This window comes from Sphaerodactylus townsendi, linkage group LG03 (assembly GCF_021028975.2).
Source record: "Sphaerodactylus townsendi isolate TG3544 linkage group LG03, MPM_Stown_v2.3, whole genome shotgun sequence".
Lineage (NCBI taxonomy): Eukaryota > Metazoa > Chordata > Lepidosauria > Squamata > Sphaerodactylidae > Sphaerodactylus > Sphaerodactylus townsendi.
This window is the reverse complement of record NC_059427.1, coordinates 15,897,739-15,916,787: the sequence shown is the minus strand read 5'-3', so window position 1 is coordinate 15,916,787 and position 19,049 is coordinate 15,897,739. Positions and strand designations below refer to the sequence as shown.

The 19,049-nt window shown below is 46.6% G+C and overlaps 1 protein-coding gene across 1 annotated transcript; it reads right to left on the bottom strand.

Annotated features, from left to right (window-relative positions):
- Positions 1–858: 858 nt before the first annotated feature.
- Positions 859–11,676, bottom strand: LG03H6orf136 (linkage group 03 C6orf136 homolog). Its single transcript, XM_048489663.1, has 6 exons — positions 11,455–11,676; positions 7,351–7,884; positions 5,417–5,505; positions 3,245–3,445; positions 1,326–1,395; positions 859–1,212 (listed from the first exon to the last, which is right to left on the bottom strand). Exons 1-6 carry the CDS (start codon positions 11,584–11,586, stop codon positions 1,087–1,089), a joined length of 1,152 nt encoding a protein of 383 aa, XP_048345620.1. The 5' UTR covers positions 11,587–11,676; the 3' UTR covers positions 859–1,086.
- Positions 11,677–19,049: the final 7,373 nt, after the last annotated feature.

Genomic DNA, 19,049 nt, shown 5'->3' with positions numbered 1-19,049 from the left:
CCTGTTCAAAAACTCTTGATCGTTTCTTTGGGGGGAATCTCTGAACTGTTCCAGCCACCCGGAATTGGCATGGCTTTCCACTAGTATCTGAATGTTGACAGAGAGAAATTTTTCTCTCTTTCTCACAGTACTAGAACCAGGGGGCATTCATTGAAAATGCTGGGGGGAAGAATTAGGACTAATAAAAGGAAACACTTCTTCACGCAACGTGTGATTGGTGTTTGGAATATGCTGCCACAGGAGGTGGTGATGGCCGCTAACCTGGATAGCTTTAAAAGGGGCTTGGACAGATTTATGGAGAAGTCGATCTATGGCTACCAATCTTGATCCTCCTTGATCTCAGATTGCAAATGCCTTAGCAGACCAGGTGCTCTGGAGCAACAGCAGCAGACGGCCATTGCTTTCACATCCTGCACATGAGCTCCCAAAGGCACCTGTTGGGCCACTGCGAGTAGCAGAGTGCTGGATTAGATGGACTCTGGTCTGATCCAGTTCTAAAAAAGCCCTGGTGTTTCCAGCCCTTGCTGATGCCTGTCAGGGCTCTTTGCGGCCTTAGGCAAAGAGATGAGCAGAGATGGCTTGCCACTGTTTTCCTAGGGTTGCCTCTGGGGAGCAATCCCAGTCTTCCTCACTGGTTTCCCATCCGAGCACAGACCACATGCTTAGCTTCCAGTCCAGGCACTATCAAAGAAGCAGTTCCTACTTCAAAGGGCTGTTTGCACATGCTGTCGATAGGCAAAGGGTTTAGCTAAACAGGAGCTCCCTGTTTGTTCAACACTTGTTCAAAGTTCACCACTTCCATGTGAAACCTGCCACCTAATTGCCTGATTTTGACAGAGCCACTCAGGACTAGCCAAACTCTCTTCAACATAAACCTTTATTATGTACAGATTAAATTACAACCGTCTTTACAGCACTTATCAGGTGGGACTAACGAAGCAACGTCAAGGAAGGCCCACACTCCCTGCACGAAGGCCACACAGAGACACAATGAGCCCCTGGTGACATTCTCGCCCTGCCTTGGCGCAGACGAACTATAGGAAACGCAAGAAGTGGGCTCGGCCTCAGCTGTTCTGGCAGCCCCTGCTATTTGCCTGCCAGAGCTGAAAAGAAGAGTTGCAGAGAGGGCCTCTGGTCAGACAACCCCAGGCCCAACAAAGAGGCGACCAGGAGTTTTTTTACCGTGGTCAGGGGAGGCTGGGATGGCATCAGCTGCAAGGAAGAAAAAAACATGTGAGATTAGTCTTAACAGCTGCCATAAACGGGCTTCCTGTCCATAAACAGGCAAAGCTCTGGGTAGGAGAAGAGATCCCCCTCAAACTTACCTTGCTTACCCTGTGACATTTAATTAACCCTTCGGAATCTAGGAAGAAAGTGGAATAGGCATCGTAGGTCCTAGAAGGGGAATTTTAAAAAAAAATCAAGGTTTATTTAAGTGACACTAAATATTTCTAGCATCTTGCTAGTGCATCATAAGGATTTAGACCAGGGGTCTTCAAACTATGGCCCTCCAGATGTTCATGGACTACAATTCCCATCAGCCCCTGCCAGCATGGCCAAGTGGCAGGGCTAATGGGAATTGTAGTCCATGAACATCTGGAGGGCCATAGTTTGAAGACCCCTGATTTAGACATTTTGTCTGTACTAGATCTACCTGTGCTTGCTTTATGTAGAATGTCAGCTGCCTGAAAAAGTTGGTACTGCCAAGTCGCAACCGACTCACGGCGACCCCATCCAGGGGCCAAGACAGTGATGGCAAACCTTTTCGAGACCGAGTGCCCAAATTGCAACCCCAAACCCACTTATTTATTGCAAAGTGCCAACACGGCAATTTAACCTGAACACTGAGGTTTTAGTTTTAAAAAAACGGTGGGCTCCGAGGCGTGCGCTACTCGGGAGTAGGCTTGGAGGTAGTCGGTGGCTTTGCTTTGAAGCAACCGTGCAAATCTTCCAATGGGTGAATCACGACCCTAGGGGGTTTTTCTCAGAAGCAAGCCCCATTGCCAGCAACCGAGCTTACTCCCAGGTAAAGGATCGTGCTTTAGTTCTTCGCATGAAAATCAGTGGGGTTTAACAGCGCTACACTGCTTCCCAAAACTGGGTCTTAGGTTTAATGCTAATAATCGAGCCCAGCGGCCCGGGCCAGCCTAGATGGGGGGGCACTCTGTTTGCGCGTGCTCACAGAGAGGGCTCTGAGTGCCACCTCTGGCACCCGTGCCATAGGTTCGCCACCACTGGGCCAAGAGATGACCAGATGTGGTTTGCCGCTGACTTCATCTGCCTAACAACTCCCATCTTCCCTTCCAAGTACTGACCGTGATCAACCCTGCTTAGCTCTCAACACTGGCATACTTGGGCTAGATCAGGGGTAGGGAACCTGCGGCTCTCCAGATGTTCAGGAACTACAATTCCCATCAGCCTCTGTCAGCATGGCCAATTGGCCATGCTGGTAGGGGCTGATGGGAATTGTAGTTCCTGAACATCTGGAGAGCCGCAGGTTCCCTACCCCTGGGCTAGATCTTCCCCAAAGCAAAGATACAAACGATATCATTCAAAAGAAACATTGTACGCTAAGGAAACCTTTGTACACTATTAATATATGCCTTGAACAACTTAGAGGTTTTTTTAAAATTGAGAAATGTAAGCGAATTTCGTGAAGTTTCTTACGGGAATTATTTTTGCTGTGATGTAATAGTATGCTCCAGGATGGTCACAGCCAGTGTGGTGTAATGGTTAAGAGCAGATGGACTCTAATCTGGAGAACTGGGTTTGATTCCCCACTCCTGCACCCGAGTGGCAGACTCTTACTGGATTTCTTTCCCCACTCTTACATATGAAGCCTGCTGGCTGATCTTGGACTAGACAGTTCTTTCAGAACTCTCTCAGCCCCACCTGCCTCACAAGATGTCTGTTGTGAGGAGAGGAAGGGAAAGGAGTTTGAGACTCCTTACGGTTGAGAAAAGCAGAGTACAAATCCAAACTCTCCTTCTTTACCCCCCACCCCCTGTACAAGCCCAGTTCTAACTTATCGGAACCCCCATCACAAGATACACAAAAATAAAGTTCTGTCACGGCTTAAGAAGTCCAGCCTTGCCTCAAATACCCTGATTAATGGCAAGAGGAGGACAGTATTTGCATTGCCCTACAAAGTGCTGATCTGTCAGAAGCTTCCAGGACTACGAGAAACAGAAATGAACATACTCAGCTCAGAGACAGAGCAGCGGCTCTCTGGGGAATGCCTCACCTGTACAGCTCAGCCTTGTCCCTCCTGTAGAAGCGGAAAAGGAGGACGTGGAAAGGCAGCCCCGTAATCCGCCACCGGGCTTGGATGCTCCAGTTCTCAGAGTGCTGCGTCACCTTCAGCACTTCCATGCGCAAGTCGGCAAAGTAGTTCCAGGCCACGAAACGGCACAAGGTCAGTGCCAGCTGGTACATAGTTCGGCCACTGGAGACGGAAGAGGGAATTATGAAATTACCAAATGATTCGAGGAACTTATTGAACACAATAACAACGGACCTTTCTTCCTGTATATTATAGTCTCACACTATAGTGCACAGGTGTCAAACTCACGGCCCTCCAGATGTTATGGACTACAGTTCCCATCATCCGCTGCCAGGATGATGCTGGCAGGGGATGATGGGAACTGTAGTCCATAACATCTGGAGGGCCGCGAGTTTGACACCTGTGCTATAGTGGATATTCTCACACTACAGTGGGGAAATAATCCCACCATTACTTTCCTGTTTCTGTACCCAATGTAGATCTTTTCTATCTGCATTTCTTCCTTCCCTGTCATTCTCCCACGGTGGGAAAGGCATGCATGGTTCTACCATCCCATCCCAACTGAGGCAAGTGGGCCGTATTTCCCTCTCACTATGAAAGACTGTACCTCTCCCTCCCCTTCTCTGCAGTAAATCCAGCCCCAACAAACATACAGATAGCTCTTTCCTGCTCTATGAAAAATGAATGATACAGTTCCATGCAGTTCATTGACATCTGTCAAAGTTTACATGAGCGTTTCCACAACTTCCCCCCCTCTTAAACTAGGGAGCCTCAGGATATGAGCTCATATATGCATGTTCTGCCTCAACTGCAACTCCCAAGACTCATGCACACAGTTCCGTGTACCCTAAATATGTCTTCCATGTTATCTCCCCAAAATAATTTGCAGTACGAGTCAAAAATGTGGTGATCACAGCAATCAAAGGGCTAACATAAACCAAGACCAGGTATCAGCATTGAACAGGAAGTGCTGGCCCAGTGTAGGTCAGAGATAGGGTTGCGCCCCCCCCCCCCAAAAAAAAAAAACTGGTGGGAAGTGAAGGGGCAGGGGCAATGGCATTGCGCCAGCACCATTTCCAGCACTGACATCACCATGTTGGGTTAAGCATTGCCCTGACACAGAGATGTCACTTTGGGGTTGTGCTGGAAGCGGCTCTGTGGTATCAATGCAATGGTGGTTTCCACCACTACCACCACTTCCAGCTTTGCTCCAGCTACTTCACTGAGCAGCAGCAAGGTGGGGGGGAGGGGGCTGTCTTCTGCTAGAAAAGAAGACCTGGTCACCCTAGTCCCGTGGTGGCGAACCTATGGCACTCCAGATGTTCATGGACCACAATTCCCATTAGCCAATTGGCCATGCTGGCAGGGGCTGATGGGAATCATAGTTCATGAACATCTAGAGTGACATAGGTTCACCACCACTGCCCCAGTCAGACCACAAGCATGAAAGAATGAGCCACTTGTCCACTCAGCTGCCTCTTCCAGTGTACTCAAGTGGCAAGACTGAAGATACCAGACTAACAGGCTGAACATGAACAAGAACATTTGGGGATGAGGTCAATTCCCACCATGATTTTCAGAAGTGATATGAGGGAAAGAGGTCTGAAAGGCCTTTTTGAGGTCCCACTAGAACAGCTTCGATACTCAACCAACAGGGGTTCCGTTGAGTAAATTCCCTGGGGTGCCTGTAATGAGCATGTCCCAGGGTACCGCTGCAACAACTACTGCCCCCCTCATTTTTGTGGTGCCTCCCACCGGCACCAGCAAGGACATGGAGCTGGCCCATGGGGCAGGGCCTGCCACAAGGTCAGCAGCCACCACCACTCCCAGTGCTTCCCTTCACCCTGGGAGGGGAAGGTGGGGAGTGTGGCAAGCAGGGCAATGGGAGGGGACGGTGGAGGGTGGTGGCAGGGGTACCGTGAGATATGAAGAGTGAGGTCAAGGGTACCCTGACCTCGAAAAGGTTGCAAAACACTGCACTAGAAGGTCACAAGCATGTAGAAAACCAACCAATGGCTGGCTGGGGGACAGATCTGGCCTACGGGATGGTAGCTGAGCAATAATGGTGCGTTCAATGGTACCAAGGCACTAATTTTTTTATTAATGGTCCCCCAAGCTGTCCCCAAAACTGACCGAGTTTTAAAGTGCAGAATCTCATTGTCAAACTCCACATCCTTTGAGTAGATTCCATAGTCGTGTATCTTCAAAAAGAAGCCTGGTAACTGGGAGGGGTGGAGGAAGAGTTACAAGAAAAAAGAAGGTTACAAGAAAAAGAAATGTCAAGCATTCACTGTCCAGCTACTGCGTGTCTGTACAATCTTGGCAAAGTCTCTTAGCCTCCCCAGGCCTCAGTTTCCCCACCTGTTGTATGCCCAGCAATTGCCCCTTGAGCAATCCAGACAGCAGGCTACTTGACCAGTGAATCACTCGGAACAGCTGAAACACGTTCTGATTGAGAACCTCCCTTTTGCACATGGAAACTCCAGCTCTGGTGCTTAAGCTTCATTTTTACCTTCAGAGACAAACACGTGCCTTGCTGTTACCATTCAAAAGACTGGGGCTGGGATTCAGAAATCCTCATGAGCAGGCCTGAAGAGGTTCTGAACACGTGCAGGGCTTCGTGGGCCAGATGCTGCCCCAGAGGACACAAGTCCTTATAAGTGGTTTTTGGGAAAGCGCTGTGGGGAAGGTGAATCCAAAGGTGCACACAAGAATCCATCACACAGTTCTTTGGGAGCCCAGCCTTGAGCCTCAACTCCCTTGCAAGAAAAGGCCTTTTAGAGACGCCAATACGTGATTCTCCAAAGTACGGAAACTCATACTTCTTTGCAAGCTTTTCAAATATATGTGGCGAAGATGTCTTCCGACACTACACACTGGCTAAAAAAGAAAACTAATCAAGAAAAAGAGAAAACTCCTCGAAGCAGAGGCGCGCACCCTGAATTCTGGGAGGAAGCAGAAAAGGAACAAGCAGAAAACAAAAGGTGAGCTGTGCGTTTTTTGGCGGGGTGGGGGGGATTCTTAAGGTCACATTTTTAACTGTGTTCATTTTTGGAGGGTTTGTATGTTTGCTTTTTGAGGGCTTGGGAAGGCTTCTCTCTGTGTGAGGGTTTTTGTTTGTCCTGGCTGTGTGCTTGCCTCAGGCTTCTCAGAGTCACCACCTCTATTTAACGGCCATTCAGCCATCTTCAGCACTGTCACTGAGGTAGCGGTGCACACAATTTTGTTTGTTTGTTTGTCGGTAAGCAGCAATCTTGGGGTAGACAATAGAAGGAGAGTTAGTCTGGTAGAGGCTCCAGACACTAGGTCTCATTCCCTGGAGCTCAGTGAACAAGTCCTTGGTTAGATTGGCAAGACTTTTTGAAGGAAACACTATTGAAGGCTACTAAATATGGACAATCAGGGAGTTGCTGCTGTCACCTGCAACAGCTGTGGAATGTTTGGGTTTATTCCTGGGCAATGTGGGTATTTACACCTGCAGCAAGTGTAAGCTGGTTGCTCTTTTGGAAGAGAAGGTCCAGCACTTAGAGGTGCAAGTATCTACACTTCAAAACACTAAGAAAAATGAAGATTTCCTTGACAGAATGAAGCAGGCAGGAATAGGTGTGGAACCCACAGGGGATCTCTCTGAGGATAGCAGCTCTCAAACACCGAAGGTGGGCAATTGGAGGAATGTGACTCAAAAAAGTAGAGGGACCAGGGAGCATTCTGTGAGTTTGAATCTACAAAATAGATCTGAAGTTCTCTCCCTTGTCAGTGAGGATAAGGAACAGATACAGGAGCAACAGAGTCAGAGTAATGGGTTCAAGGTACAGGAAAAGAGATTCCATCTAAACATTAGGAGGAACTTCCTGACAGTTAGGACTGTTTGACAAAGGAATACACTTCCTCAGAGTGTAGTGGAGTCTCCTTCTTGGGAGGTTTTTAAACAGAGGCTGGATGGCCATCTGTCAGGGGTGCTTTGATTGTCTGTTCCTGCACTGCAGAAACTTGATGGCCCTTGAGGTCTCTTCCATGATTCCATGAAAAGCTCTGCCCCAAACAGTATGAGATCTCCATGCACCTACCTCACTCCGTAATTTCTGGTGCATGACTGCAAGATGATCCTCCATGCTGGAATCGTCACTTCTTGAAGAACTGGCTGGAGACGGACTTCCTGCTGTGGCTCGGAAGGGCGTGAGCGGACCCAGGGTTACCTCGGGCACCTGGTAGGGTGAACGGCACTGCCAGCCATGGAACAAGCTGTGCAAAGAGTCTAAAGAGGCACCATCCAGTCCTTCACCGTCCCTTACCACTATGTCATCTTCCTGCCTTCCATTCACCAATGTTATGGCACACTCCATGCCTTCAGGAGGGGAAAGCACAGCAGGATGAAAAAGAGCCCCTGTCTCAACACTGGGCCGGTGAGTCAGTGGGCAAGGTCTGATCTTTGGCTCACTTCTGTTGATACCAGCAAAGTTGCCTTGTGTAGGGACGGGCAAAGCCAGGAGGGAGGTGGGGGCTTCCAACGGTCTCCTGGTGAAAAGCGAGTGCAACGTTGGCCCTATGGAGCCCACAGGGACGAGCCCAGGAGGCAGCTTATCCCAAGATGCATCTAGGTCCTATAACGAAAGCAAAAGGTCTTTGAGAATAACAACAGCTAGTTTGCAAAGATGGCTGATTTCGCACAGCAAATGTATAATGGGTTGCAGTCGTGATAAAGGAACATAAGAACATAAGAACAAGCCAGCTGGATCAGACCAGAGTCCATCTAGTCCAGCTCTCTGCTACTCGCAGTGGCCCACCAGGTGCCTTTGGGAGCTCACATACAGGATGTGAAAGCAATGGCCTTCTGTGGCTGTTGCTCCCGAGCACCTGGTCTGTTAAGGCATTTGCAATCTCAGATCAAAGAGGATCAAGATTGGGTACCCATAAACTCCATTCTTCCTCCATAAATCTGGTCCAAGCCCCTTTTAAAAGGCTATCCAGGTTAGTGGCCATCACCACCTCCCTGGTGGCAGCATATTCCAAACACCAATCACACGTTGCGTGAAGAAGTGTTTCCTTTTATTAGTCCCAGTTCTTCCCCCCCCAGCATTTTCAATGCCTGTATGCCTCCTGGTTCTAGTAGTATTGTGCGAGAAAGGGAGAAAAAAATTTTTTCTGTCAACATTTTCTACCCCATGCATAATTTTATAGACTTCAATCATATCCCCCCTCAGACGTCTCCTCTCCAAACTAAAGAGTCCCAAACGCTGCAGCCTCTCCTCATAAGGAAGGTGCTCCAGTCCCTCAATCATCCTCGTTGCCCTTCTCTGAACTTTTTCTATCTCTTTGATATCCTTTTCTAGATGTGGCGACCAGAACTGAACACAGTACTACAAGTGCAGTCGCACCACTGCTTTATATAAGGGCATGACCATCTTTGCAGTTTTATTCTCAATTCCTTTCCTAATTATCCCCAGCATAGAGTTTGCCTTTTTCACAGCTGCCATGCATTGAGTTGACATTCCCATGGAACTATCAACTAAGACGCCCAAATCCCTTTCCAGTTTTCCTGTTTTTCCATTCACTTGCATTCCATGCAGGCTGCGATTGGAGGCCGCAGAAACAATCCGGGTTGCTGTCATGCCTTCGCGCAGAGATGCTTCTCTCTTTTTTCTAATTACGTGCAACATATGCAACCCCCACAGCCATGCCGATTGTCCCATGATACGACTGGCTGCACCTGTGTAGCTACACAGATGCAAGCCACAATTTTTTTTAAAAGGCAGAGCAATGGCAGGCAGCTTCTCCCTGACTGTGAAGGATGGGGTGGAAGGGAGGGAAATTAAAGTGCCTCCGGCCTGGCCACTCGGGAGCGGCTCCAACCTGAGATTTTTCAAAAAGATTGCTTGTTTAGCTATTTTTTTGGAAAAAAAATGGGTTGGGGGAAATAAAATGGGGGAGGCTCGTTTGGGGGGCAGGACATGTGTGAAGTCCCCCCCCCCAAGGGTTATATAGCGTCCTGCACCTATTATATTTGCCTTGTATGGAATCAGCTATAGAGCATCAATCTGTTTTTGCTCTCCAGAGAGGAACACACAGGCCAGACTTGTCCTGGGTCATCCAATCTTACCTTCCTAGAGGAAAAACACATTTGCTTCTTCTGTATTAATGGCAGAGAGGAAGGGGAGGCCACTCTGAGCCATTATTGGCCCAAAGTCTCACGATCACTGGGAGCTTATACCCTCTCCCACTCCACTTATACACTGGGAGCTTATACCCTCTCCCACGCCACCAGAAACAGAAGCCCTAGCCCAGTGATTCCCAACCAGGGTTCCGTGGTTGTGCCGTGAGCATGTCCCAGGCGTACCACGGCAACGCAACCCGCCCCCCTCACTTTTGCAGTGTCTTCCGCCAGTGCCAGCAAGGACATGGAGCTGGCCCAGGGGGCAGGACCTGCCAGAAGGTCAGCAGCCACTTCCAGCCCAACAGTGCTTCCCTTCACCTTGGGAGGAAAAGGTGGCGGGGTGGCAAGCACAGGCACTGGGAGGGGGAGGTGGCGGTGGCAAACAGGGGCACTGGGGGGGTAACGTGGGGGGATGGCAGGGGTACCGTGAGATACGAAGAGTGAGGTCAAGGGTACCATGACATCAAAAATGTTGGGAAACACTGCCCTAGCCATATGTCCAGCAGCCTCACGGGATTTTATTCCCTCCCTCCTTTCCACTTAGAGGACACCACGCTAGCCCTGGCTTTTGTCTGAGTCTAGTAAACTACATAAGACTTTTGGGGCAGAACCCAGTGTTCCGATGAGGTCAGCTTTCCAGCTCACAAGAATGCTCAAAGCAAAGCTTGAACAGTGGCAGATGTTTAGAGAAAGCAAGCAGCCAATGAAAGTCACTTGGGCAGCCCTTGTGGCTTCAGGAAGTCTCTGTCCTTTCCCGTGCTTCTGTCATCTATCATCATCCCCTCCCAACACCATTTTTTATTGAAAGCAAAGAGATCAAGTGTGGCAAGCAAACATATATGAAGAAACCTTTCTATGGAGCAGAATTATAGATGCTCAGGCCCCTTCCGCACACGCAAAATAATGCGTTTTCAAACCACTTTCACAACTGTTTGCAAGTGGATTTTGCTATTCCGCACAGCTTCAAAGAGCACTGAAAGCAGTTTGAAAGTGCATTATTCTGCATGTGCGGAATGAGCCTCAGATTCTGTGTGGATTTTGAGAAGCTCTATTTTGCTTTTCAGTTGTTACCACTTGCCACCTCCTAGCTTACAATGCACCACATAGCACTAATTGCTATTGTCGCGGGGAAGCTTTATAATCCAGTAGCAGAGCACAGACCTTGCATACAGATGGTCTCTGTTGTCATCCTTGCCATCTCCAGCTAAGGGGAGAATGAAGAATGAATGCAGAATGAAGAGAAACCAGGATGTGACGGCCGAATGGTCTGCAGCACTTCACAGACTGCTATCGGTAGTGAAAGAATTGTAACAGTGCAAGACCAGCAGTGGTCTCTCTAGGCCAGCATCCTGTTTCACACAGCAGCCTATCGGTTGTCCTGCAAGATCAATAGGGCAGAGATGATGGCCCTTCCCCAATGTCGCCTCCTAAGAACTGGTATTCATTGGTTTAAAGCCTCTGGATATGGAAACGCCCTTCAGCCACCATGCATGGCTAGTAGTCACTGATTGAACAATCCTCCAGGAATCTGTCTTATTTCCGTTTGAAACAACGTGTCCACGTGGCCTTCTGTATGCCCACTAGTAATGAATTTTACTCACTGAGTAATGCAGTAATTCCTTCTGTCCACCTAGGTCCTACGGCCCATCGCTTCGCTTAATTTAAAAGATTCCATCAAAGAAACTTCTTTTATCATACACTCCAAAACAGAATATTACCACTTGGGGAGGGGGGGCTTAAACATTTAGGGATCCCTCCCAAAAGTGAGCTGCAGTCTGAAGCGGCGCAGTGCATTCCCCCTACCACTTCAACGCTCCCGACAACTCACTCTCTTGCACGTGTGAACGACGCAGATTGTCTTGCGCCACCACGTGCGTTACCCCAAGCAGCCTCCCCCTTCCCCATCTCCCGCACGAGACACTCTGACAGCCAGGCCGCCTGGCCACGCCCATTCAAAGCCACGCCCGCCAGAGAGTCTCCAGGGTCACCCCGCCGGTCACTCCTTCCTCCCCGCACTCACCCGCGGCCGCGCCCGATAACAGCATCTCGTGGAGTCGCCCTGAGCCCAACGGCGCCTTCCGCCGCTCCCCTCCCAGCCCCAGCAGCACCGGGGGCCGATTCGTCCGGCCACTGCCCGGCTCCGCTGATACATGGCGCGGGCACGGGGCGGCTCCCCCCTCCGGCACGCGCAGCCCACCCCGTGCCGCTCTCCGCCCGCTTCAGCCGGCTATGTCACTGAGCCTGCGCGAACTAACAGTCCAGTCGGAGCATGCGCGTTGCCATAGTCTCCTTGGGTGAAGGAGGACGTAGTGCGCATGCGGCCTACAGTTGCCGGGGTTCCGACTTACATAAACAGGCTCGAGTCTGGCGGACTTTGTTTTTGTGTCTGCGCTTGCGCGAAGAGGGAAATCGGGTTCCAAAGGTTCCGTTCTTGTGGCTTGCGTTTGAAATGCAGGCATCCGTCCGAAATCTTTGAGTTTCGAATGACTAGTAGGATAAGTTCTTTAAAAAACGTTTTTAAGTCTGAGGTTCGTTTCGTTGCACTCACTTGACATTCATGCACGCATGAAGCCGCCTTGCACGGAATCAGAGCATTGGGTTCAGCAAGATCAGTATTACCTGCCACCTGGACTGTCCCTGGTTTTCCAGACCCTTTTAATTTGGAGGTCCTGGGGATTGAACCTGGCACCTGTTGCATGCAAAGGACATGATCTACAACTGAGTCAGGGCTACTCCCCTAGTTTTGCCTTTGGTCAGGAAAAGAGGCTACATAAGGCTGACTGTATCTGGGACCTGTGTGCCAAGACCATGCTGTCCCAAATGAGCTATCCCCCCCCTCGAAAAATTGTGCTGCGTTTGACTGAGATAGCAAGCAGTCCTGTTTTCAAATCCTGCGTGATCAATTAATTACAACTGGAGATGCATTCATAAGGTTTCCTGTTGAATTTTTTCACACTAACTTTTCATAGATTTGCTGCAACTTGGTGCAAGAATTCTTAAAGGTTCATGGTTGTTCCTAAACATATACAAGATCTGGGGTGCTGTGTGGTTTCCGGGCTGTATGACCGTGTTCTAGCAGCATTCTCTCCTGACGTTTCGCCTGCATCTGTGGCTTCATTAGTGAACTCTTCATTAGTGAACTATTCTAATGTTTTTAATAAAAATGTCCATGAAATATGATCAAAGGCCTTCTCTGCGTCCAAGAAGATAAATGCTGTTTCCTTCTCTTGGTTTCAACAAATTATCTTTCATATATCTTTTGGATACAAAATCTGTCTGATCTTCATGTATCATCTCATGAATACACTGTCTTAATCTCATTGCCATTATAGTTACAAATAGTTTGTAATCCACATTTAACAGGGATATTAGTTTATTCAAGGACGTAGGTAAGGGGGGAGGTTCTCGCGTTCAACCCCCCCATTGCATGTCCGAAGCTCCGCCCCTCATTTGTGTAATTTTTGTATTTTTAGTGTTTTTTTGTTTTTGGCCTGCAGGGGGTGCATGTTTTAAGCTAGCAACACCACAATTTCAGGGCTTTGTTTGGAGACTCTCCTGATGATGCTACCCAGGTTTGGTGAGGTCCAGGGGGTCCAAAGTTATGGACTCCCAAAGTGGGTGCCCCCATCTCCCATTGTTTCCAATGGGAGCTAATAGAAGATGGGGGCTACACCTTTGAGGGTCCATAACTTTGGACCCCTGAACCAAACTTCACCAAACCTGGGAGGTATCATCAGGAGAATCTCTTACTGATACCACCCAGGTTTTGTGAAGTTTGGTCCAGGGGGTCCAAAGCTATGGACTCCCAAAGAGTCCATAGCTTTGGACCCCCTGAACCAAACTTCACCAAACCTGGGTGATATCATTAGGAGAGTCTCCTACAAATACCCTGAAAGTTTGGTGTTGCTAACTTAACAATTGCACCCCTGACAGCAAGCACCCTCCAAATTTCCCCAGATTCTCCTTTTAAATCCACCCCATTTGGCATGGATTTAAAGGGAGAAACTGAGGTTCCCAGTTTAAACATTAAACATTAAACATTGAGAGAGAATCTACCCCCAAACAGCATCACTTTGAATGTTGTTTTAACTGGGGACCCCAGATTCTCCCTTTAAGGTGGATTTAAAAGGAGAATTTGGGCTCGCTAGTTTAAACACCATTGAGTGTTTGGAGTGGATTTGGAGTGGATTCCAGCATCACTGCGGCCCCCCATTTTTGGGGGGGCAGCGGCAGCACAAAACTCAGATTTTGCACCAAGCTCCATTTTCCCTAGCTATGCCTCTGCCCAGAGGGGAAGGCAGAAGGGGCTGCCAGCTGGGAGCCCAGCTGGTGGGGAGGAGGGCGGGGCAGGGGAGTCTGCCATCCCTGGCCTTGAGAGCTGCCTTTATAAGCACTGAGGCCAGGGCGGGGCTTCGGGAGGTGTGGCCATGCCCCCAGGGGCGGGTGGGGGCCTGGCACCACCCCATGAACCCCTCCCCCCATAAAAATTCTATACCTATGTCTCTGGTCTATATGATTGTGGTAATTCTGGATCATTTCCTTCTTTATGAATTAAATTCATGTGTGCTTCTTGCCATCGAGGGAAAAAGTCCCCTCGAGACAAAGCTCATATATTTTGTTGTAGTTTGTTCCCAGGTGTGTTCAGTCTAATTCCAGTGCCATGGCCTATGTGTCTACACCTACAGATTGTTTTGTGAAAGTCACACTGCAAGTGATCTACCTTGCTGTGAAATGCAACAATATATGTTTTTCTATACACATTCATGCAGGTGTATATATTTATATTTTAAAAGTTGAACAAGTCTATCTACTAATTATTAGGAGCTTCTTTGTTTACTTTGAAATATAAGGGTATGTTCCTTGTGTTCGCCCTGAAGTAAAAGCTACCCTTTTACTGAAATCATTTGCCCCTTTAACAAAATACATCTGTTTATGGGCCTATTTTCTGCTTAAATTTATTGCCTTTCCTTGTACTTAACAATATGTTCTGCTGTGCTCTGTTAAGCACTCAAAAATGGAACATTATTAATAGTAAAAATCATTGTTTGGAACTTGCTATGCAAAGGTATGGTTGAGTGCATTGTATTGCAGCAGCAGCAGTATTGGTGAATGAACTTAGCATGCCCTTGGCCTTTAATTCTGGTGTTTTTAAGTACTGGGAGCCAAGCTTTGTTAATTCTCAGAGTCTCTTCTTTCTTGTTGTGAAGTTAGTTCCTTGGTGTCTGTGAGATTTCTTAAATTTGGCCTCCCTGTACAGTCCTGATAGATAGTAATTCTTCCTTGAATTGTCCAGAATTCCAGTGTTTTCAAATAAAATGTTATGTCCAGTTTTGTTTAGCACATGTTCTGCTACTGCAGATTTTTCAGGATGGTTAAGCCCACACTGTATTTTGTGCTCCTTAATATGAGCCTGAATGCTGCGTTTTGTGGTTCCTGTGTGGACCATTCCACAGCTGCAGGGTATGTGATAGACGCCTGCAGAAGTGAGGGGGACTCTCTTGTCCTTTGCAACCTTGAAGCAACCTTCTCGATGTGATATTTTCTCTTCATGTGCATTTAGTCTAATTCCAGTGCCTAGGCCTATGTGACTACACCTACCAGATTAATTGTTTTGTGAAAATCACACTACAAGTAATCTACCTTGCTGTGAAATGCAACAGTGTATGTCTTTCTATATGCATTCATGCAGGTGTGTTTATTTATAATCAAAAGTTTAAAAAATTCTACCTACTAATCATTAGGAGTGTTTTTGAAATATAGGAGTATGTTCCTTGTGTTTGCCCCAAAATAAAAGCTACCCTTTTGCTGGAATCATTGGCCCCTTTAATGCAAACAAAGTAGTCTCGGCTTTGTGGGCCACCTATACCTTTCTCTGCTTTACAGCATTTGAGGGTTTTATTGCCTTTCCTTGTACTTAACAATATGTTCTGCCAGGCTCTGTTAAGCACTCAAAAATGGAACATTATTAACAATAAAAATCATTGTCTTGGGAAGATATGAATCTTACCAGTGTTTATTCTTCCTCAAAATGCAATATTTGGAATCGGTTATGCTGAGAAATTAATTTTTCCTGTCAATATATTAAAATGGCTTTTAAGAACAAATTACCAAAGTTTTGTGTGTGTTCACCTTAGTCTTTCTAAAGTCAGACTGCCAGTTTGACTTGTTTTCTCAAATAAGTTTATAGATGAACATATTCCTGTAAATCTTTGTCGGTACACCTGATATTATTAGTTATCCTATATAATGCATTGTTGAAGGCTTTTACGGGTATATGCAACAGGTTGTTGTGGATTTTCCAGGCTGTGTGGCCATGGTATGGTAGATCTTGTTCCTGCATCTGTGGCTGGCATCTTCAGAAGTGTATACCTTTCCTGTATAACTTCATAATGCTTCATATATACATAAACAAAAAACTCAACTGAATGGCAGAAGGTAATACTGAAAAGATGTGAGATCTATTTGTGTGGATTTAATATACCGCATCTCCCTTTTTCAGGCTTGGGATGGCTTACAGCAATCAAGACACAATAAAAAACTTTTAAAATACAAGTCGATATATAAGTCGACCCGCATATAAGTCGAGGCACCCAATTTTACTTCAAAAAACTGGGAAATTTTATTGACTCGCGTATAAGTCGAGGGTGGGAAAGGTCCAGCAGGAGGCAGGATGCTGAGCTGGCAAAGGAGCCACAGCTGGGGGAAAGAAGCGCCCCAGAAGCCTTTGGGAGGCTTTTTAAAGAGAAGTGAGGCGGGTGCGCGCAGGTCCAGGGAGAGGGAAAGAGGCTGAAGGCAGGAGAAAGTGAAGCAGAGAATGCAGTATGGGGTCTAAATGATGCCCGGAGACCAACATGGTGCCCGGAGACCACCTGCGGAGCCCCGCTTACTAGCGAATAAGTGCCACAGCCCTTACTCGCGAGTCGCGCAGTGCCTCGTCCCCTCACAGCCCTTTTAAGAAAACCATAGAGACAGGCTGCCCGAGCGGCAGCTTCCCTGAAGCCAAGCCTCAGAGACTGCAAGGAAAGGAAAGTAAGTGTGAGTTAGTGAGGGGGACGAGGCTTCGTGACTCACGAGTAAGTGCTGCGGCTCCACGGGGGGGCGCGTAAAAGTCAAGGGGGGCATTTTTCAGCCTAAAAAAGGGCTGAAAAACTTGACTTATATGCGAGTATATACGGTAAATATTTTTCCAATAGGTAGCCCAGTTATCTATCGGTATAGGTCTACCCAGACTTTCAGCCCATTTAATCATGTGGATTTGTACCTGTTTATGTCGTGTTTTATGCTGTAGTAGCAGTTTGTAAATCTTACTGACCTGTTTAGTCCTTCCTTTAAATAAAAATTTGTCAATTGTACTTTCTGTTAGGTCAGAGCCCCAGCTGTCCTTATCTCTTTTACAGTAGCCATAAAGTTGATTATAGGTGTACCAATGACATATGTTAGTGTTGATAAATATTGATTCTCTCTTTTTCAGGTTGTAATTAGACAACTCCTTCATTAACATATCCTCATAACATAACACTTTTTGTTCTGAGGAGTTGGTCACTAACAGTAGAGATTCAAATCTTGATACCCATCCCAGCATCTTGTTATAAAGTACCGTTTGGTATTTTTGCCTAATTCTAAGTGTTTTTCTAATGAAATGTGATTTAATTACTGTTGTTCTTACAATTTTTTTTAATTGATCTGGCCAAAGTTGACTGTGCCACCTTGAGGGCAAGCCATATCCTTCTAGAAGTAGCAGATCCTTATTAGACAATGTCATTCATTCCCTAATCCAAGTTAGGGCACATGCATCGTGGTATATTTTTAGGTCAGGTAGAGAAAGACCTCCCCTGAATTTCGAGTCAATTCATATTTATATACTTTATTCGCAGTTTCTTGCCATTCCATATAAATCTGGATAATTCTTTGTTCTAATTAGCGAAAGGTTTTCCTGTCTCAATCAGTGGCAAGAGTTACATAAATTTTGGGAGTATGTTCATTTTTATTAGAGAAATCTAACCTAATAAGGATAGGTTTAAATTCTTCCATTTTTGTAAGTTCTCTTTAATTTCATTCCATAGATTAATAGAGTTATTTTGGAACAGATGGTGATTGTTATTTGTAAGGTATAGTCCTAGGTATTTTGCTTTTTTAATTACAGTAAATTTAGAAATATTTTTGGTATAAAAAATCCAAATAATAAATAACTTAACATGAGGTAAGGAGAGAGACGTTTTCTAGTGTGCGGGTACTCTTCATCTATTTGATCCCCTTGTTTCTTTAAAAGAAACAAATCCCCATGCTGCTGTTTTAACTGGAAAAGGGGCTTAGACTGTTCTGGAGGAAATATCTTCTGAAAGACTGACACACAGGCAGGCCACCATGTACTTTGGCTATTGTGATGATAACCCACTAGCCTAATTCCTGTTAATGTCAAGGCAAGCAGTCCTGTGGGTTGTAGACAACCGTGAGAGGAAGGGTCTCTCTCTGCCTCTCTTTGGCTCATTCCACACATGCAGAATAATGCACTTTCAAACTGCTTTCAGTGCTCTTTGAAGCTGTGCAGAATAGCAAAATCCACTTGCAAACAGTTGTGAAAGTGCTTTGAAAACACATTATTTTGTGTGTGTGTAACCTCAGCTTGTGGGTTCTGTGGGGCAGTACTTGGAATGAGTTGCAACAACAATTTTTAAACAACAAAATGGTTTACTTTTCTTTACAATTAACACTTTTAAAACATCAACATTTAACGTTACAATTCAAGGTCCTGTTCAGGTTGCATTTCAAGTCCTTCTAGTTTCAGTCTACTGATATTGCCAAGTCCAAATTCTTCTTTGCAAGTTGGCTGGCTCCTGAAGACTCCAAGGGCTTGATGAACAGGTTGCAACATGATGAAGGTCTCCAGGAGAACTCTCACCCATTACAACCACAAAAGAAACCCTGAAACAATAAACTCCAACATTTACAACACAGCAAAACAGCAACTACCTTCCCAGTAGTTCCCAACAATATTGAAATTACCTTAACAAGGTGTTAAGGGCTTATAGAAATCAAGGTCCGAGTCTGGTACCCTTGTCTTCTGCAAAGAGCTCTTTCAGCCTTTCTGCTGCTCTGAGTCTCCACCCCCTTACTGGGTCAACCCATTCTGGGCCAACCCATTCTGGGCATGGGGGTTACATTCTCCCCCACTAAAATTCTGTCGTCTCGACAGTAATCACAATGCGACTCTTGAAATCATTGCACAATGATTTCCCCAGAGATTCCTGTACTTGGAGGAACCACATTTGGTGCATCTGAATGCAGAACATTGTCTTTCCCTTGCAAGGATTTCCAACTGTTCCAAACTTAGCTGCACTGGAAGTTTGCAAAACTTTCCAGCAAATGTTGCAAATTCAGCCAATTAGTTTGCAGAAGGGATGGGGGGGTTGCAACTGGAATCCCCTCCTTCATGCAACTGCCAAACAGAATCATGTGCTTCAAATTCACATAGCAACATCTCTTGAACTTACATCACATAACAAAACAGTTATATGGGGATCAAACCCCAACTTGCTGCACATTTCCATTGCAAGCAATTTATATTTGCAATCTCACTTCCAAGCCCCACGCTGGTTGGGCGCCATTTGTAACCTC